At 53.1% G+C, this 21,451-nt stretch overlaps 1 protein-coding gene and 1 long non-coding RNA gene across 3 annotated transcripts in view; both read right to left on the bottom strand.

Annotated features, from left to right (window-relative positions):
- Positions 1-3,669: 3,669 nt before the first annotated feature.
- On the bottom strand, positions 3,670-10,892 carry LOC106017443 (uncharacterized). Its single transcript, XR_011811635.1, has 2 exons — positions 6,816-10,892; positions 3,670-5,930 (listed from the first exon to the last, which is right to left on the bottom strand). It is a non-coding gene; the product is annotated as an uncharacterized lncRNA (long non-coding RNA).
- Positions 10,893-16,027: 5,135 nt separating this feature from the next.
- Positions 16,028-21,451, bottom strand: part of MID2 (midline 2) — a 57,349-nt gene continuing 51,925 nt past the window's right edge. For both annotated transcript variants that reach the window (XM_027465027.3, XM_027465028.3), the window contains exons 9-10: positions 17,180-17,387; positions 16,028-16,647 (exon numbers count right to left, since the gene is read on the bottom strand). In XM_027465027.3, coding sequence (XP_027320828.1) covers positions 16,245-16,647; positions 17,180-17,387 — 611 coding nt within the window. In that variant the 3' untranslated portion in view covers positions 16,028-16,244. The remainder of the gene's footprint in view (positions 16,648-17,179; positions 17,388-21,451) is intronic.

The raw sequence follows: 21,451 nt of genomic DNA, 5'->3' as shown, positions 1-21,451 counted from the left end.
AGGCAGCCCTTAGCTCCAGGAGCCTCCGAGCACTGTGTGCTCTTTGCATTTGCAAGCCCAGGGACGCATGCAAGCTATGGCCACTGCTGCATAAGCACAGGAATACGAGAAAAAAAATTAGCCCTAGACAAAACCCTTTGCCATAAAAGCTGCAAACATTATCTGAGTGCTCCCAGAGCTCTGTGAGTATCTGGCTATTTTAATACAGAAAGTTACAGCTATGGCTCATATGGAAAAAATGTCTCTTATTTTTTCCTGGGCAGAGACAGAGCTTCCTGATCTGTGCTTTTTTGGTTTAAATACAATGCCCCAGTGCAATGTCATTGGAAGAAGCCGGAGTGGTTTAAAATCCGTCCAAGTCATGCTTGCTAGTGCAACGAAATCACCCAATAATAGTTCCCTGATTTGTTCGCTCTCTCTGTGCCATTTTTATTCATTGCATTTGTGGGGAGCGTGCAGCGGAGGGGACAGCTGTTCCCAAGACAAGCCCTCACACAACACAAGCTCCCACGTCCTGGAAGTAAATAAAAAAAAATCCTTCCTTTTTTTTTTTTTAAAGGATGAAATAATCACCCGAGTAATAACCTTCTATTAAAACAAATGTTTAGCTGAGAGGCTTGGCTGGGTGGTGAACTGCAGCAGGGGAAAGCTTTTGGGCTGGGACAGCTTGGACGTGGAGCCCCCAGTGCTGCAGGTGGGAGGTGCTGCGGGGATTGCTGGTCCCAGAAGGGGGATGAAGCTTTCCCCCTGTCTTTTAATTTAAAATTACAGGTGCCTGGTGAAGCATGTGCGGCTTCATTGAGTCCTCCGGCTGAAAAGCTGCTGAGTGGATAAATGGTTTGAAACGGCTGATACAAAATCTGCGGCTTGGTGTTCGGAGGAGGAGGAGCCGCAGTGTCTTTTCATTTGAAAAAGTGCTTGGAAATGGGTTAGGAGATCAGTTGAAATCACGGCAAAATTGTTTGAAGTTCTCTCTCTCTCTGTATATATACATATGTCCATTCAGAGAGGAAAAAAAAAGAAAGAGAACACTGATTTGAGTTTTTTTTTTCTTTGTTTTTTTTTTTTTTTTTTTCTTTTTTTCTTTTTTTTTCTTTTCATCTGGTTTTGTAACAAGGCTTTTGCTTTCTCTTTTTTTGGAGGTGTTCATGGGCTCAGGACACAGCTCTCTCCACTCGTCAGCAGCCTGGGAAGTGCAGAAGGCACCTGGCTTAAGATACTGAAGTGCCCTAAGGCTGGCAGTGCTAGAAAGCACCTGTGCTAGTATTGATGTGTCACAGGTACAGACAAAATCTTTGTGCAAAGCAAATGCATCCAAAATAAGGGGTTACACAGCGGCGGTGTGAACACATGGCACATCTGCAATTACCAGCGTCGGGGAGGTGTTGGACAGCACAGGGCTGAGGAATCTGAGCGGGGATGTTGTCTCCTTCCCAGCTAATTCTTCAAGTCATTAATCTCAACAGACTTTTATCATCACCCAAGCTGACCTCCCGAGTCAGGCGGGGTGATGAATCATTCATGGGCAAGCTCTGGCTTTCCTGGAGCACTTCAGCGAGGCTGCTGTTGATGGAGCAGCCCGAGCCCCCGGGGCTCAGCGGGGGCTTCTCCTGCTCACCCTACACATTTGCTGGTCCTGTTTTGTGCCGTGGGGGGAGCAGGAATGAGGAATGCATTTGGGGGGATGTAAGTCCTGCATTTTATGATGATTGAGACATGGGAGCCAGCTTTTCTTAATGCGAGCAACACTGATGCTTTGCATCTATTTAAAGTGCATTTCTTCCCAGGAAGCCAGCATGGCATGCTGCTTAAACCTCATATTGGGTTTTTAAATGGGGAAGGAGATAATAACGCAATATGGAAGCTTCCCGACTGCCTCCAACTTGTACAGCCCTGCTGGATTTACCATCCTGATGCTCTGCTGAACTATTTTACCATCATCTGTTTTCTTCTGCATAATTTCATTTCGATTCTCAGCCACCTGCTGTACGTGTCTCAGATGCACTCTGAACTCTCTCTGCCTTCGAGCACCCTTTCCTCACCCCTCCTGCAAGCCCCTCTCACTGTCCCTGGGGCTCCCACGGGCTTTCTCAGGGGGTCCCCTGCTCTGTGTTGCTTGTTCCCACCCTCTGCCTTTGCCTCAAATATTTTAGGAGGACTTGGCTCTGAAGCACATCAGGAACTTGCTGAAAAAAACTCTTTTTTTTTTTTCTTCTCCTATTTTATTTTATTTTATTTTATTTTATTTTATTTTATTTTATTTTATTTTATTGGGCAGAGTAGCTCCCTGTGCCACAGTGTGGGTCAGCAATAAACTACAGGGACCAGCTGTGGTTATCCTTGGCTGAGAACAGGGGCATTTGGTCCTATTTCATGGCAGAAAAAAACAGCTGCTGGAGCTGGCATTTGGAAGTGCCGGCGTTCATCGAAGGGCATGTCTTACTGGTGCCAAAGGCAAAGTTAATGTGAGAAGAGAGGAGGTCTTGCAGGCCTGCCAGAGCAGACCAGCGAGGTAAGAAGCCATCGAAGAAGGCTGCTGCTCTGCAAGGAGCCACATCTCTGGGTGCACAGGCCCTTGGCGTGCTCTTGGCTCTCCATGCAGGTCTCTGCCCTCCCCCAAACGCCCGTCTCTGCACACCCATCCGTGCCAGCACCACTGTGGGTGAGGGTGAACCTCCCCCTTGCGATGGAAATGATGGCTGATCGCTTATTCCAAGTGCCTCATTCCCTTTCAGGATTCATTTTGCTGCACGGGGATGTTCACGCTCCTGCATCCATGCCGCATACCAAGCGCGCCGCTTCTGCCTCCGACGTATTCAGTTCAAGGTCTTTCCTCTAATAGCCTCGGTTTTACCTTTTCAAAGTAGCTCCAAAGAGATCTCGCTGATGACTCGGGAGGTACGAGGGATGCTGCATGGCGTTGTCATCATGGATATGAATCTTAATGGCAACCTGCAGACCTTCAGATCAATCTGGGAAAGGCGAAGATAATGGTGTCCCAGAATCCACCCCTCTGCGTTACATCCCCTTTTGCCATTAGCCCCGTGCACACTTGGAGATTAAAAAGAGACCGGCCTAATTAAAGCCAATATAAATTTGGATCTCCTAAAATATGACTGATTAATAATGTATTACGCCCCAGCAACAAAGAGTTGTAAATTACCCAGGCAGTGGCACAGCCGCCAGCCTTGCTGCGTGCCATGCTAACCGCTGCCAGTAGCGCCTGGCTCCTAAATCACGTCTGCTTGGGTTCATCTCCAACAGGCTAGAAAGGCTTAATTCTCCGAGTTCAATAAATAATGGGTCTGTCTTAAACACAGCAAGTAATTCATTGCCTCCCGTGTAAGTAGTAGCTCAAAGATCTTCATTTAAAGCTTTTTATGGGGGAATGACTCTCTCATGCGCTCAGGGTGGTTGTGGAGTCTCTCATTTTTGAATTGCTGGGTAAAACCTAGCCCTGCTTAAACTCTGGCCATTAATTAGAGGAAGTAATCACGGCTTCACAGCTCTTCAGTCACTCTAATGTGAAAGCAGACAGTCATTTTGGTTTGGCTGCCGGTGGTCAGATGTCCGCGGCACTGAGCCCTAATTGGGTCCCAACCCCGCAGAAGACTGGGACTGAAGCAAAGCGGAGATTTAAGGCTGCTTTTCACGTTCATCCAGTTGTGATGAAGTCATTGTCTGACTCCAGCCAGCCTTGGTGGTGAAACCCTCGTTACTAGAAGCTGGGTTTTGGCAGGCAGGAGAGAGCAGGGGGTGGACTTGGTGGAGCTGCCCTGCTTCTGCCACGCGAGGAACCAGACCTGAAGAGCCCCCGGCCCCTCGTCTAAAGGAGAAATCTCCTCTCCTCCCCAGCACGTGTTGACACACCAGCCCACCTTGCACCCTCCCCACTCACCAAAAGGATTTACACCCTGAGCTATCGGTGCTGGAGGGTCTGGGGACGAGCGCCGCTTCCCACAACATGTGTGCAGCAAATGAGGCTGTGGATCTGCTGCTCGGTTGATGCATGCTCCAGCTGCAGGCTAACAGCTCCTGGCTTGGTGATATCCAGAGACCAAGCATTATAAATAATGGGAGATTAGCAACACTCTTAGTGCTTCAGACTCCTATGATGTGCTTGTTAGTGGCTGCAAATGAGCTGTACGCCAGTGTTTAGCAACATCAACTTGCGAATGTCACCGACAGAGAAATCTAAATCTTTCACTGATTTTAAAGGCATTTAAAATTGCAGCACTCCCATTCACACGCAGTTCGGAGGAGCGTAAATAACACACAACTTATTTTTATGCTTCGCCCTTCATTTGGAGCGTGACAAAGCTCTGCACGGCTTAGTGCTGAAGATGCAAGGAGAAGGAATATTTAGAGCGAGATGCGGTGGAAGGAGGCACGTGGCGGCCAGGACAAGGGGACTGCAGCAAAGAGGAGGTTGGGATCTCAGGTTCAGGAGCACAGGATCACAGAGCAAAGGCTTCCTTTCCTAGGAAACATCACGATGAACTGAAGAAATAAACACCAAGCACCACTTCTCCCTGCATCTGCTGCCCTGAAGGGCAGGAGCTTTTTGGATGGGTCATGTAGGTTTTGCAGGCAATTTCTGCCAGATCCTCAGGAAGATAAAAGCTCATGTGTAATCCGCTGCCTGGGAGACAAACTTGTGGCATATCAGACCTGGCGCTGGGCTAAAACTCAGCAGGTTCCTCACCCCTTCTGGGTTCTGCCTCTTGGCTGTGGGCATCTCACAAGTATGGGCCAGCAACACGTCCTGCTGGCGGGACACGAGCGTGCCAAGGGGTGAGGAAGGATAACAACTCTTGTGGATAAGGCCCTCAGCTCTGGAGTCAGAGTGCAAATTCCCCCAGCAACAGAGATGCACATTTTGGCACCCACATACCCCTGACATGGGGGAATGGAGAGGAAGGGTGCTGAGTGTGCAGAGCTCTGCCACGTCCATCACTTTCGGAAATCAGAGTAGTCAAACTTCCCTGACAGGCTGATGATTCATTAATGGGAGAGCACACTCAGTGCCCGGGCAGCCAGCAGATGAAAGAGGTCTTTGTTACAGGAGGTGACGTTGTCAGCTGAGGCTATGGGAGGGAGACTTATTGGATCAATTTTCACCAGCGGTTATAAAAACGTGTTTCGTTGTGATGGGGCTGCTGTCTTATCTTCCCCTCCTGCCAGCGGAACACGCTGCTGCTGCCACTCAGCCTGCTAATCACCCCGCTGCCGCTAGCCTGGAGAAAACGGGGAGCCAGCCACATCCTGGGAGCCGCTCCTGCAGCCTCCTCATCTCCTCTGTTCGCGTGGCTGGGGGGTTGGTTAGATGATCTCTCAAGGGACTTTTGGGCATCTCCACTTCAGCCTCCAGCTCAGGGCAAGGTCTGCTGGGTGTTGCTAGAGAAAGCCTTGGGAAGTGGGCAAATGGTGGTCCTACACCCTTGGGAAGGCTGCTGGAGACCAGTAGCCCTTGGGGGCTTGCTGTGGGTAGTGGTGGCTGCGGGCTGGTGGTGGTCAGGAGAGGGCAGAGGACAGCGGTGGGGAGGTGCTGAGGGATTGCAGTGGGAGGAGCAGGTCTGGTGTTTGGCATAATCTCCACATGCTGAAAAAATGGTCTGAAATCAATAAGAGAAAATGCAGTAATGACAAGGGCAAAGCGCTGCTCGTAGGGAAATAAAAAGACAGTGCACCAGGATGAAAGGAGGAATAATTGGCTCTGCAGAAGCACGGCAGGGCCTGGACAGGAGCCCCGGCTCCTCCACATCTGTCAGGCTCTGGGGTGACCTGTGCAGCACTGCGAGAGCTCTGCCGCAGAAACTGGAGCTGTGACGCCGAGCAGAGCTGGGGTGAGTGGACGGGAAGCAGGATTCAGCGCGCTTCAGGGTGGTTTGGAGAGCCAGGAAACACTGGGGCTGTTTAATTGAAAGTAACTATTAAAAAAAAAAAGGAATTAATTCTTATTAAACACCCACAGTGACATTTTCTTAAGTGGAAATTAAACAGGGATTAAGGTGAAGCCTCCTAAGACTCTCCCTGTTGTGATCCAGAATATTTTAAGGCAAGAGCACCAGGCCATGTTAAATCTGAAGAAATGAGCTGATCTGGATGCACTCTGGTGCTTTTGCTTCTCTCCATCCTGCTTCTCAGGGGAGCAGAGGCAGCTGGATGTAGTGGGGTGCTAAGCAAAGAGATGCCTTTAAAACGGGGTCCTCCTCCGAGCCCTGGCCTCTCAGCCACCTTCTCAAGCGCTGCCTGAAATGGGAAGGGAAAAGAAATGCTCTGGGATGGAAACCCTAGATAAAATAAGAAAGGACATTTTCCTTCGTGGTCCCCCCAGTGCTCTTGCCTGTACTTGGAGGAGCCCACGCTCCCCTCCTGCCTTTTGGGGAGCCAGCAGAAAGTGTCCCTTGCAGGGAGGATGCAGTGAGGGTGCGGATGGAGCTGCTCAACCCCTCGCACCAGCGATGCCAAGGCACGGAGGCACCCCGGGAAGAAGTGTCCTAAATCAGGAGCCCCACCACTGTGTCTACGGCCACATTTAATGGTCTGAAGGTTCCCCACTGCTGTTATTTTTTGTGTGGTAACAGCAGCCCAGCAAGGCAGGGAAAAGCTTCCTTGTGCCACGCCGAGGGCTCCGTTCACGCTTGCAGTTTTTGCATCCAAATCCCCGTGACAGCGTGCAGAGCTGCTCATCCTCCACTGCCTCATCCCCAGGGCAGCTCCTGCCGGCAGCAGCAACGAGGCACAGCGAGCGCCTGTCTGTGTGGTTATATCACACACCTCTCTGCCACCGGCAACATTAGAGGCAGACGAACCTTCTCCAGAAGACTTCTGCTCCCTGCCTGGAGAAGGAGTGCAGGAACGAATCAGTGCGCCTGGGCCAAGTCACTTTGGATGGTCTCACCCCTCTGCCACCTCGCAGCCTTTCTGGACCCCACCTCCTGGAGGAAGCTCAGCACCAAGCCCATGGGCTGGATTTTTCTGCCCCCTGGGCAAGGAGCTGTTAGTGCAAGGCTCCTCCACTTCTCACTCACCTTCCAGGTCTGTCCATCTCTTGCTTTCATCCAGTGCCTATTTGATTAATTAAATATTCTCTCCTGCAGATTGCTGGCTGAGGGTGACACACGTTTAATGAACAGCTGCAGGTCCCTAATCACATTGGCAATTAGGAATGTAATTAGAGCACTTGCAAATGGTTTTCATGCTGATAAAACATGACAGAGTAGAGCATTTTCACTCACTGTCAGCTGTCAGACAATCTGTTACCTATCTAATGGCAATTTAATTACAAATTCCTTCACTACCTTTGGTTCTGATTGCTCTGGTCCATGGCTTGACTGGGCATCTCTTGGGGTCAAACGCAATGCAACCCAACATCATTGGTGGTGTGCCATGGCAAAGCTCTGCTTGAGAAGGGGGATTTCAGGCCGGGATGCCCACAAAACCCTCCCCTCCCACCTGGCTTGGGAGGGCAGGGCATCCAGGAGATGGTGAAGCCTCAGCTGGAAAGGCTTGGGTCCTCCAAAAAGGCTTCGGTCTGCTCTGAGCTGTGCTCAACCCTGCAGCATATTCAGCTTGAACAGCTGAATATCCTTGTCTAGAAGTCTTTTGTTGCTGAAACCACCCCTAAATCGCATTTGTGCAGTCACTGTGTGCTGCCGAGCCCAAATAGCACTGTAACTCTGTCACCAGCAGCATTTCCCCTCGGTTCTCCAGGTGCTGTGTGTAACTCATTACCAGGTAGAGCTGCATTAAGAAACACATTTTACAGACGAAGGTACCGCTCAGGAGGAGTTATTCAGCTCCAGGTCACACGCTGAGACAGCTGGGAGTAGAACCGAGGCCTTTTAATGACAGTTGAAGGGCAAAGATGCAACAAGTGACGGACACATTTTGGGTCACATCAGAGCCCAAGTGTCATCTAAAGCACTGAATCCCCCCAAAGTGCTGACACCTCCCTGCAGTGCTGGTGAGTTCCTGGCCCTGGCAGGCCTTGCGGGAATCTCACAGGTAATTTTTGCATAGCTTTCAAAGTATAATTGCTTAATTTGCTGTAAAATGCTTACTTCGGTTGTTAAAACTGCACGGAAGTTGCAAAGCAAAGAGCACAAGGAGCTGGCTTCAGGTGCACACACGTGGCACAGCCGCACCTGGTGACCCACAGCTCTGTGCCACCAGAGAGCCACCAAGAGTCCCCACGCTGACATGGAGAAATCCTGGCCGTGTCCCTTGCTCCCAGCCCTGTCCCCAGGACCGGCTCTGCCTTTCTGGCTGGGTGTCTGCTTTTAAAGCTCCTGGGCACGCTCGCCTCCTCCAGCTGACCCAATTCCTCCTCGTTGCCATGGAGAACTGGGCTCGTTTCTGGTTTTTAGTCTTGGTGCTGCTCCTGCTGTGCCCAGGAGGATGCTGCAGCCAGTCCTGGCCCGGTGTTCCCAGGAGAGGAGCACTGATGGGACCAGGGTGGCTCGGCTGGTGCTTGGGATCTTCTCAAGCCCAGGACACCAGGGGCTGCGTGTCCTGGTGGCCCTCCCTGTGCCCACTGCCCCAGGCGCCAACAGACATCAGGTGCCACTCGTTGTAAGCCCCATTTCAGCACACCTGAAGACACAGGGATGTCTTTTGATGTGGTTAAAGATCAAGAACTGGCAATTTTAGGGGCTGGCACTTCAGATGAATATTTAAGATCTCAGAGTTCTGCTAAGGAGGACTAATTTGGAGCTGGTTCAGCCCCTGTAAATCATTTACCCCACGCAGCCTATCAGCTAGCTGCTCCACTGTGCAATTTTCCGTTCTGTCCTTTTATAAAATGATATTTTCTGTTTTTCTTTCTTTGATTGTTTTCCCCAACCAGGAGATAATTCACTGGTTAATGTTCATTCATGGATGGAGGGACTGTAGCTTTGTACTCCTGGACAGGATTATCTAATCTCAGCGCAAGCCATTGTTGTTGGTGAACAGCTACAGATGAGGCAGTCTCTTGATGTCACTTAGTATATAAAAATAATAATTTGTCCTGTCTCTTTGCTTTGCAGCTTCCCAGGCAGGGGGATGTTGAGCACTGGCAAGGGAGCTTTTCTGTATCTCCTATTTCACGAACTCCAAAGCAAATAGCAGTAACAAAACAAATCAAAGCAGAAGAAAATAAACCAAACCAAACAAACAAAACACACAAGGCTCCCAAAACAGTATTAACCTTCCCTTCAGCCCACCCTACAACTGCAGGCCAATCTTCCCCTCCTGGCTGGCTCGAGGAAGCAATTTCTAGTTTGAATTGCTGTGCGTGTGACACTGAAGCCTTGTGTGTTTAAAAGCAGATTCCTGGAAAGCAGCAGCAAAGCCAATTTCATCTTCTCAGCAAAGTCTTTTTCTTTCTAAGAAGCAACTTGCCACGTCAGTGATGGTTTTAAATTGACTTTCGCAGGTGCCCATCCACGAGAGATATTGTTTCCTAGAAACCAGAGGTTAATGGAGAAGGGCTCCAAATCAAGCAAGGAGGAGGAAAAAGGTCCTTGTTGCTCTGCCGAGCACCATCTGCTTCATGACAATAAAGACAGCCAGAAATTACGCTCGGTTATAGGATAAAGCCTCCTCTGGCTTCTAGGAAATGTGGATGGGGAACACTGGGCCATGCCCAGCTTTCTGGGGGGGCTGGAGGAAGCATCCCCACACTGGGGCTGGGTGCATTCATCCAGTTTCCCTGATTAACACAGTAAATTCAGGCAACGCGAAGCAATTTCTGGAGGGATGGAGGCTCCCGTTGTTTGCTCTGAGGGGAAGGATGGGGAGGGTGTGATGCACAGCACCCCTGAGACCATCCCTTTCCAAAGCTTCCATGTCCCAGCAGCTCTTCAGGCATCTGGGTTTAGTGCCTCCTGCACTAAAGCCCCTAAATTATACCTTTTTCCTTGGAGAATTCCTCCCTTCCAACATTTTTCGGTTGTTGTGCCTGATGAAGGAGGCAAACCAGGTCCTGTGGCGATGCTGTTGTTGAGTTGCCCTGAGAGCTGGGTGCAAGCCAAAGAAGAAAAACTTTCTGGTGGTCCTGGGGGTCCATCTAACACACAGATGTGGCTGCGTAGAGCACATTTGGGCTGCAGTTTTGGGTGGAAAAATGAGCAGAGCCAGGAGTGGTGCCTGGCCTTCTGTGTGTAAGAAAAATGCCAGGGCAAATCCCACCTGCTAGCACCAGCGTAACACTAATCGATGATCTTCAACCGGGAAACAACCATGGAGCATCCAAAAGCTGCTTGTGCAATTCACCGAGTGCACTAACCTTCACTGCCTCTCTAAAAAAAAATCCTCAGTCCCAGTTCAACAGATCACAAGCCTCCGAAAATGGCATTTCCACACGCTCAGTCAATCCCAGCAGCAAACATTAAACGCCATCCTCTGAAAGTGTTAACAGCCCCGAGAAACAGCCCCCTGCTTCGCGGACACTCTTGAAAGCAGCTGTATTAATCTTGCTGTGCTTAAGGTGCCAGCCCTCTGCAGAGCGGAGATAATACTGCTGCATCTCGTGGGGGCTGCGGGGAGAAATGAATATTTGTGAGCTGCTCACCAAAAGCCCGCGTGGAAAGGATGAGCTATGCTTTCTGCACGGTGTGGGAGAGCCGAGGGTGGGAAGGGCTCTGCTGATTGAGATGTGCAGAGCAGCTGCTGCCCCTCAGCCAGCTGCCAGTGGTGTTTGCAGTGTGATTTGCCCCTGATTTGTGGGCAGGAGCTGCGTCCCCTCGTGCAGGCTTCAGGAGCAACCACCTCTTGTTCTGTTCATGCCCTTGCTACTCGTTGGGTTCGTGTAGGGCTGCTGCCTCTTCTACTGCAGGGTCTGGTCAACAGTGACAGGGTTGCCTCTCATCTTCTGCACTCTTCTTAGGACCTGTGTTAGGGCCAAGTAGAAAAAAAAAAAAAAAGGAGAAAAAGTCACGTTGTTTATGATTTGGTAGGGTTTGGAAGGGGGATTTTGACATTAAAGGAGAACCTGCTCCCATTTTTCACTCATTTATTGTCCTTGTCCTTGCCTTTAATTTTTACGTATTTTTTCATTTATTTTTTTTTTGAGAGGGTGGTGCGGGGATTGCTAAAAGGCTCCAATGAATGTGGTACATGCCAAATCCCTGGTGTGAACCCAAGGGCTCCAAAACTCCAGCTGTTTCAGCGGGATCAAGCTCCCAGGCTTCAGTGGCCGATCTCCAGCTTTCATCATCTTGCTTCAGACATTTGATGCGGGCCCTCTGGCCACCAAAGAAGCTGCCCACATCTCCCTGAGCCTGCAGTGATGTCTGCTGGGCGCTCTGGTCACTGCCCCTACCCCAGCTCCTGGCTCCAGCTTTGCTAACCTGTGTTCGCCATCCGTTTGGATTACCAGTGTGAGAAGGAGGGGTTGAAGATGCTTCAAAACGTGATTTCACTTAACTGGTACCTCCCGGGTGGCTGAAAAGTATTTGCTTGAACTTGAAAGACGGAGTAGTCATTAAATGTGAAGAAAGGGTTGCATTTTTCAAGAGCTGAGGCTTATCTCCCGTCTTGCTGATGTCGGTAGCCAAGTTCTCAGTGCTGCTAATGAAAGCAGCATTAGGCTCATTTCCTATTTAGCCTCTGCTTGGAAATCCTGCCTGCAGCAGGCGTGTGGTTAGGGGACCACAGAAAGACATTTGTGATCTGAGCACAGCGGGGATGGCATCTCCAGCAGCATCTTCATCCCTCGCTGGAAGGCCAAAAGTCTGCGAGTCCAGGGCCTGACCAGATGGTTAGAATCCACAAAGGATGGGCTGAGGCAGGTATCTGGTGTGCTGAGCCATCCTCTTGCTTCAGCATCTCCTCGCTTTCAAGCCTGAGTGCATCTCCGTGAACTTTTAGCCTGGTTACCAAAGCTGCGGGTCCAGCCAGGACCATCGGCTTCCCAGCCCTCAGATCTGCCTCAGAGGGCTGCACAGCTCCCACGTTGAGTCCCAGCACCTTGGCACCCCTCTGAGGGGGCCAGGAAAGCCAGGAGCACTCGAGGAGAGCCCCCCACCACCTCCAGCCCACAGCCATCAGCGTCCATCTCCCAGTGCAGGCCCGAGCCGATGTCAAGGCCTAGCTACCTGGTGACGATGTTAGGATCCCCTGCAGGATCCGACTCTTGCTGCCCAGGAGGTCACACACAGCAGCTTCCAGGACTGGAAGCTGAGTAGATGCTGACCATCATTTGGGCATCGTTTGGAGAGCAGCTTCTCCAGCTGGGCCCAGGCATCAGGGGTGGCAGCGTGTCCGGGCTATTTTGGATCACAGTCATGCACAGGAGGATCCCTGGTTTTCCCTGTCCTGTGCTATGTGTCCCTGGTGTCAACTGAGGTCTTCTCCTGGTGTTTCAGGCACGTGCTGCCGCCCCCAGCTTCTGCACTGAACAGTCATCACCAGCCAAAGACAAGGGTCATGCAATCAGCACCCTCATTAGCATACTTGCCGTTGTATGGGAGGGCTTTGCAGGGTTTGCTCCAAAAGCAAGGGTCAGAAGCACTGCAGGCTGTGAGTCCTTGGGGCTGTGGGGAGCTTGTTGGGGGGCTCTGGACCAGTGGGGTCTTCGGGCGGGTGGTACTGCATGGAAGGAGCAGGAGAGCCAGCAACAGGCCCCACCAGTGGCTTTTTACAGCCATGTTTGTCAGCTCCACGCAGCAAAAGCAGCAGTCTGAGGTACTGCAAATACCACAGGTTTGTCCCGCAATGAAAGCAGCTACTCAATCCTGAGGCCGGTTTCCATGTGTTGGCATTTAATGTTTAATGGGAAAAAGCCTAGAGCAAAGGAATAAAGTAAGAAATATTTAATTTTACAGTGTTGGTTTGCACCATATGTTTTCCACTTCGTAAATATTTTAGGCACTTCTGCTCAACAAAAGCAGGCTCTGTCTCCCATGGGTTTTTATGTCTTCACGTCCCTGCGGCGGGGCAGCTCTGGGGCTCCCCACTCTCTGCTGACACCTTCCTGGCAGCGAGGGGACGTTTCTGCGGCCACGTCCAGCGATGTCTCTGCAAAGTGCTCTGCTCACCTTGGTCTCAGCACTCTGGAGGGCTGTGCTGGGACTGGGGGGCTCCAGAGGGCTGGCATGGTCCTCCTGCCACAGAGGCACGGGCAGCAGAAAGCTCCATCCCTGCCCTCCCACATCTCCTGGGCAGCAGAAACAAAGTCCCCCCAGCATCTGGTTGGCACGCAGGGATGGACACGCATGGGACACACAGCCTTGGTGGCAGCAAACCCTCCCGCCACCTCCTGCTGAGCTGCCCTGTGGAGCTTGTTGTGACCTCGGGGGCTTTGCCAAACGGGAAGGCTTCTCATCCCCATCCTGGGCTATAAGCTGAGGCTCTTTCTTCTGCGTGACTGATTTCTTGCTATGCCCCGACTCAGTGACCCCGAGGTCTGCAGTCTGCATTTTCTCAGAGGTTTGGCGATGGCCAGAAGGAGCATTTTGTGGACCGCGGGTGTCACGCGGCACGCAATCTCTGCCACACACAGACACAGTCAGTAACGGATATATATTATATTATATTTATATATATATATACACATTAACAAAAGAGTTGCCAAAAAGAAAAACCGAAAAAAAAAAAAAAAAAAGGGAAGAAAACATAAAAAGGAAAAGCAACCCTCCCCCAGAAATGAGTATGTTACACGTGGAAAAGAAGAGTCAGGCGGGCAGCACGCTAGCCAAGGTCTCACCACGTCCCAGGGCTGCCCAGCGGGGTCGCCAGGAGAAGCGGGGTCAGCAGCACCCCCAGCTCCACGGGGACCCCGCTGCCCACCTCCTGCCCCTCTGCTGGGCCGTGGGAAATGTGCTCATTCATAACAGCGGGCTGCACAGCCCCAGGGGCTCGGTTTGGCTGCAACTGCTGTCGTGTCATCGTGCGCCGGACGGGTTTGGCCAAAGGGACGGCTCGCTCGTGGGCTGGGGGCAAAGGCTGCGGGGCAGCAGGGGAGCATGGCGCGGAGGGGCAGGGAAGGGGCTGCTGCTCCCACCCCCCTGGCAGTGCTGGGGCAGGTTCTGGTCTTCCACCCCCAGGAGAGGATGGTGGGGATGCCCGGACGTCACTCCCACCCCCCTCCAGGCCTGCGCTTTTGGGGTGAGGGGCTCCCCGTGGGACAAGACACGCGCAAAGGTGTGCGGGGGTCCTGCCACAATTAGTGCAATTTCATCAGGTGCAAATGTCACATTAACGGCTCGTGTGCTTTACTGGATGTGCTGAGTCCGCTAGCAAGAAGCCGGTCAAAGCGGTGCCGGTGCCGGCGGAAAGCTTGGCACCTGGATTGCAAAAGCTAAAATCCATCTCCAGTGCTTGGGCGTTTGCTGGAGGGTGACGCAGTGCGAGCAGCCCTGGCTGAGGTCAGCACAAGGGGAAAAGACTTTACTGAGAGCTCCGTGTGGCTTTGGAAAAAGACATCCAACCGAAAATGGCAACTTAGCCTCTTAAAATGAACTGCGTTTGTGTGCTTAGCTGCAGAGAATGGCAGCTCAATCCCTGCTCGATCCCCACCCCGTGCCTTCAAATGCTGGGGCCAAAAGCAAATAAAACTGCTCTGCCTGCTCAGGAGGGATGCTCCGTGTGCCACAAGCCCCTGCCAAGCACCACCAGCCCATGAGCAATGGGAAAGCAGCCCAGACTGGAGGCAAAACTTGACTTAGCAGTGCAAGTGGCAGTCCCTTTTCCTCTTCTCTCCCCACAGCATTGGGCAACCGGTCGCTGAAAATGTCACCCCGGTTAAGCAGAGGGATGCTGTGCTGAGGAATGGGCTCTGTGTACCCGCTCTGCCTGGATGCCCTCAATGACACGAGTCCCCCAGGATGGCTCCTTGGTGGGGACCCCTTCCCACAGCCCCCGTGCCTGCTCCTTGCTGTGGGAAGAGCCTCTAAGTGCTGTCACCCCGTCTGAACCGGCCACCCACCCCTCCAAGGCTGGGCTTTGAGGTAGTTTCCTGTCAGCAAGGTCCAGGGGGGTCTCTCCCCATTGCAATAATAATAATAATAATAATAGTAATAATAATAAAAAGCAAGGAAAAGGCTGGCGGAGCTGGGAGGTCTCAGCCTCCTGGTCCATCTGTGATGCCACCAAGGCTGGACCCCATCCAGAGGAGAAAAAGGGATTTTCAAATACCATGGACCAAAGCTCGAGCATCAGCACATTCCGTGCCACTGTGCTGCCTGATGTCCTTGCTGGCCCCGTCTGCGGGGGACTTGGTGCTTGCGGTTACTGGGAGCACTGGTGGCAGCTCAGGAGCTTGCTGGGGCCCCAAATTAAGCCTCTTGCCTCAAAGCAAACAGGACAGCCCCGTGCTCACACCACCATGGTGGAGAACAAACTGAGAGCTGAGATTTTGGGGTCCTAAATTGAGATTTGGGGTCACAAAGCACAGAGTGCCTCTGCTCAGTGCCAGTGTCTCAGGGACACCCGATGCAAAGCTAATGGAGGAGCTGTGCTGGGGGCAACGTGCACCTCGACCAGCTCCTGAGCGAGTGCTCGGTGGGGGTCTCCCTGCATCCTGGTGAACTGGGACCTCCCAAAACGGTGGGGCAGAGGGGTGGGGGTTGCACCCCCCAGCATGGGACTGCAGCCCCAGCCAAGCACAGGGAGCAGCAGAAATGCACCACGTACCCATTGCCCTGCTTCCCCCGCGGGGGCCTCTCCAAGTGCAAGTTACCCACCCCACACAGGTACCTACCCCACGCAGGTACCTATCCCACGCGGGTACCTACTTTATCAAGGAAGCTGCCAAATGTTGGCCAAATAGAAAGCTCTCACCAGCAAACGATGCCCAGCTCCCACCTGGCTCTGCACGTCTCCAAAAAGCCAACCCCTTCCTGCCCCAACCTGCGCCGTGCGGAGACACGCGAGTCGTCCCCCTGCTCACCGCAGCACCCGAGGAGGTCACCCCAAACCCCACCCCAGCCTTTCCAGCCCCCGAGGGGAGACAGAACCATCCGCGTGATGATCTGCCTGGGGAGAGCCTGGCGCACCCCACAAAGATGCTGCGCGAGCCTTGTGCGTGGCTGCGCTGAGCTTGCCGACAGGAGTTTATTTTCAGACGTGGTCAGGGGTTCTTTCTCTTTCCCCTTAAAAATGAGATGAGCTGTGGGCGGGCAGGCAGGCAGGTCCTCTCTCCTCGGAGCGTTCCGGCTGCACGGCGGCTCTCCAGCTTGGCAGGCTCCTGGCACCCACCACCAACACCCACCAGCATCACCAGTGCCACCACGGGGCATGGGGCAGGGCTGAGCATCCTAGTGACAGGCTTTCATCCCTGATACGTACGGGGACTCCTGGGGCCTGCAGTTACACTCCTGCTGCTCTGGGTAATCTATGAAGTCCGGGGCGGGCAGACCCGAGAGGATCATCAAGGATTTGTTCCAGATGGTGAACGTTGGGCACACGGGCAGGATGAAGGAGACTTCGAAGGTGTGGAGGTGGAGGGAGTTGGCCGGGTCGTAGAAGGAGAGAGCATTATTGTCGTAATCCAGGAGGACGCCGAGGCGCTTCATCTGTGGGTGGACCTCCACCAGCATCTCCTTGTTGTTGTGCCTCACCACGAAGTTGTTGTTGCAGCGGGAGAAGACCCAGGAGGAGGAGTTCTTCCCAATCCACTCGTTCTTGGGGGCTGACTTGTAAGCCACGCCGATGGCGTACCTGGAAGAGGGGAGAAGCTTTGCTTAGCGACCTCAGCGTGGCATTAAGCCCAACCCCAGTTTCCTGCGAGCAAATGCCTGAAAAGCCCTGTTCCAAGCGAGCCTCGCTGTGGGTGCTCCAGCACGGATTGAGCAGAGCACCACAGGGACACCACATTGCCATGGGGCAGTGGGAGGCACGCTGCCTGCCGCACGCAGGTCCTGCTCCACCTTTGATGTGAGCACCCTGGCTGTGAGCCTCCCCAAGACACGGGTCCCCGAGCTGGCTCCAAGTCCCTCAATCAGCTCCTACCAGCGCTGTTCTGCACCTGCTGCTGGGGCCCTAATGCCCTCAGAGTGATGCTGGCCTTCAGCTGGAGAGAGCTGCTCCTTGAAACCCACAGCCACCTGGATTTAAGGTCCAGTGATGACAGCAGCAGCCACCTTTCTAATCACGAACAACCCTGGCCTTTAACCCTAGCACATCCCGTGCCATCTCTGGGGGCATCCAAGGGACCTCCAGGAGCAGGAGGGAAGAGAAAGGGGCTGCCTACCAGGTCGAGGATCCCACCACCACCTCCCAGTAGTGGCAGCCGCTGTCGATGAAGACATTGCCTGCCGCGCCATAGCACCCTGTCCCGCTGAACCTCTCGGGCGTGTGGCTCTTCTTCAAGGAGCTCTCGTCCTTCTCCATCTGCAGCCCGTCGTTGGAGATCTTCAACTTCTTGTGAGCCATCTTGGGGTCCAGCTTAAAAGGCTGACCTGTTAGAAGAGGACACATGCATCAGGATTTGTGTCTGTTACCCTCGTTGTGCAGGCAGAATGTGGCAGGAAACATCTGCCCCGGGCTCTTTGGACATTTTCCATGAGCCACGGGTGCTATCGGAATAGCCAGAGACACTGCTCATGGTCTGTGCATGGTCTGTACTCATGGATGCCCAGCAGGATGCTGAGGTGCATCCTTGTGCCTTGGCACGGCTATTGTCACAGCCTGCTCCATAAGCCACCTGCCCCCGTGATGCTCCCATGCCCCTGGTGCCTGCAGCAGTGTCCCCAGCCACAGACAAGTGGCTCCTGCAAGGAAGCCACCACCCAGGGTGCCAGCACCACCTGCGAGGCAGAGGAGAGCAGGGCCAGGAGAAGCATCTGCACCACGGGCTTATTCCCAGACCAGACAGAGGGGAAGGGTGCGAACCTCAGAAACGTGGAGAAATAAGGCAATGCATCCGCCTGGGATGTGCCATCCTGGCCCTGGGGAATGCTGCAGACCTCTCTAGTGCACATTGCACCGCTCAAGTGCTTTATTCCCTCATCACAACAATTCCCTTTTGCCCTCTGTTAATGGTGTAAAACGTTGCGGAGGAGCGAGGGGGATGTTACCCGCTAATGGAAATGGCACTGAAGAAGCCATCAAGCACCGCGAACCAAGTCTGGGCAAGGCGCGCAGCCTGCCCGAATCCCTCCACAGATCCATACTCTATTAGCAGTAATGCGAGTTATACGAGCGCAGTGAAGGGAGAGTGGACCCTGAAGTGCTGGTTTAACAATACTGAATCACAGAAGAAGCACTGCAGCGTCGAGCATATCCCCAAATCCCCATCAACAGACAACACAGCTCGCTCCCAGCGGCACGCAGGCTGCTATTAGATTTTACAGGAAACATGCCCGAGGTTTCTCGGCACATCTCCGCTGCCAAACAAGGTCCGGGATGCTTGGAGAAGACAGCCTGGGCTGTGCACGAGGTGGTGGAAACAAATCAAAGGCGCTGGGTCCAGCCTGTGTTTAGCTGGGTCTGGAAGCAACGGGAGAGCACAGGGCCAGCTGAGGAGCGCACAGCCCGGGGCTTCCTGCTCCACCAACACAAAGAAGTCTGATGGATCCTGCAGATCTTGAAGGCTGGACTGAAACACAGCTCCAGCTCCCTTGTAGTGTTGGCAGCCCACAGAAGCCAAGCTGACACGCACTCACCGCCCTGCTCGCTTTGATAAAACCCTTCCGCAGGCGCCGGCTGCACTCCGGAGGTGGAGGAGCTCCTGGTGCTGCTGAAACCTCCAGCAACTTGCTGACGGGTAGGGAGGGGCTAGGGCACCTCCACATTTTGGTTTGCCACGAGCAGATGCGTGACCACACGTGCTGCCTAGCGCAGGGATGGCAGGCACGACATTCGGCTGCACGGGCGACTTAATTCTGGTGCTTTTCAAATCCTGTCCTCTCCGATTTGCAAATGCAACGTGCGACAGCAGGGACCTGGCCCTGTCACATCAGCATATAAATAGCGTACAGAGCCTGGGTAGGATTTCTAGAGGGATTCATCTGGTTTAGCACAAATCAAAGCGAACGGGGCAGCTGCAGCAGAACACCTTCAACAACCACAACCAACCCGAACCACGGCTTTGTTACCTGCAGAGGGAAGGCAGACACCGTGGCGCACAGCCAGCCACCCCTCCTGCGTTTTCAGCTATGCTAAACGATGCTCGTGAGGTGGAACACCACAGCCAATGCTACCATCAAGGCTGTTTCAAAACCAGGTCTTAGGAAATGCTGTGAGCAGACGGCAGCGTGAGCCAAGGCAGCTTTCTGTAATGGAGCTCCTCTGCGTTGCTCCCTGACTACGCCGGCAGCTCGTGTTTGTTTTCCTTGGAGCCCCATTTGCAAGATAAATGAGTGGAGAGGCCAGAAAGTAAAGCTGGAGGTTGGCAGTGACCCTCTCCTCTAGCTATCTGAATATTTTGAGATCTGCCTTTTCCCAGCAGTAATGCGAAGAGACAAGCCCAGAGGAAGGGAGGTATAAAAATACCCGGCTCCACCGGGTACATCTCTTCCCCTCATCCTTTTGGTGAAGCCGACCCCTCTCTAAGGTCAGCGTGAACAACTGGGTCCAGCCCTTGTTGCCTGCTGGTGCTGGCACATCCTGGCCCAAGGGCTCGAGGATAATCTGCAGACAGAGAGCAGCGAGAGGAGGAAATTCTGGCTGGCCTTGGGCAAGAAAAGGGCCAGCAGCACTGTCAGATTTTCTTTTCTCGATGCTTCTTGGAAGGAATAAATGCTGGTGAAGCCCAGCAGGTCCGGCTGACCGTGCATGGTGCAAAAGCCACACAGAGGGACAGCCGGCATGGGCTGTGGGTTGAGTTACGTGAGCTGTGGCTGGCTAAATGCTGCAGGAACAACTGCCCCGCGATGCCCAGAAGCCAGAGACAATGCTGAATTCAGCCACGATGCTGAATTGCCAAGGCAAGGGAAAGCAGTAAGTCCATCCAAAGCTACGGATCTCCCAACAGACTCCGTACCGAGCAGCTTGCTTTGGGATCATGCGTCTCACCCTGCTTGTTAAAAACCATCAGCACTAACACATTCCTGCTGCTAAGGGCAGGAGACATGAGTGAGGATAAGACCAGTCCACAACGGTCAAGGCAAGGACCATGAAAAGAACTTTCCGTGCACTTTATTTACTACCATCACTTGTACCCTCCCTGTATCCTGCCAGTTTCAACCACTTTTGGACACTTGCTAATAAACAAGACCTCCCCAAGCCCAGCCTCAGCAAAGGAAGGTTTCTTTCTGTCACTAGACCAAAATTATTTCCCCCAGCTCTTCTGCTCGGGCAGTTTGGGAACACAGATTTAGTGCCTGTGCTGATGCTGCAGAAATCAATGCGTGTCCTGACACTGACCCTCTGGCGGTGAAGGCATCTCTCCGGGCACCACTTCAGGAGCAGAAAGAAGGCTGCGAAATATGCTAATTGGCCTTTCTCCTCGTCAAGCTGCTGACACTTCCACGAAGGTTACGGCAGCTGGAAAGTGTGTGCTGTCTCCTAATTGCCCGCTTGAAAAGAAGCGAAACGCGTCGCCCCATGAAGACAAATGCGGGCGAGAGGAATGGGCAGCAAACACCCCCGAGGAGTCTCGTACACCAGGGCTGGCCACGGAAAGAAGACCGTATAAATACACATGACTCAGGCAGAAATTCAGACCTTTCCCTCCACGCTTTTCATGGGCAGTACACCTCCACTCCCATGCTTGTTGGCACTGTGGCAGTCACTAATCACACTCTTTGCACCCCCTCCTTGGTGCGCCCTGCCCCACGGACATCAGGCAGGGCAAAACGGCCATGAGATGGGGCAGCTCCCTGCCCAGATCCCTGCAGTCCCCTTTCCTTGCATCTCTCCATCCCAGACAGGCTCTGCCCCTCTCTGGTCCCCTCCACCCAGGTGCATGGAGGGCACCAGGCACAGCCCCCTTGAGGTCAAGCTCCTGGGCATCGCTCATAAATTTGCCCCAGCTTGGCCAACGAGCCCTCTTCGCATGCACAGCTCATCCCTGCTGCCAAAACCACGAGTCGCTGCTCCGAAAACATCAAAAGTTCACGCTTCTGAGTGCACGAGAACAGACAGCAAGAGAGGGAGCTGAAAGACGAGGTGAGCGATGGGGCTGGCCACCAGCAGCCCCAGGAGAGCGGAGAGGATGGAGCCTCCATCACCTGGGATCGCTCCCGCGGCCGCTCGCTCCCGAGGAAGGAGCTCCTCAAAGCCACGATAATACAGGATAATTTGTGTAGCGCTCCAGGAGATGCCTGCTCTAGATTTTATAAATGCAGGAAGCTGCTGCAGACACATCCAAGCGACAAGGGGAGTTCAAAACCCGATTGGGCACTTATTTAATCTACTAAATCGAGTTCAGCTGCGGAGCGGAGCACTCAGCGGTGAGCCCGTGTCTCCGATGACTGACACGCGCTGAAAAAAACACAGGAGCAAGCCCTGTCCCCGGGGAGCTGCTGAAGCAAAGCGCCTTCACTCCCCTCCGCACTGCTGTGTCACATAATCGCTCTCG

The sequence above is a fragment of the Anas platyrhynchos genome, chromosome 10 (genome assembly GCF_047663525.1).
Source record: "Anas platyrhynchos isolate ZD024472 breed Pekin duck chromosome 10, IASCAAS_PekinDuck_T2T, whole genome shotgun sequence".
NCBI classification, from domain to species: Eukaryota; Metazoa; Chordata; class Aves; order Anseriformes; family Anatidae; genus Anas; species Anas platyrhynchos.
The sequence above is the reverse complement of the archived record's forward strand: the minus strand, read 5'-3'. Positions and strand labels throughout refer to the sequence as shown.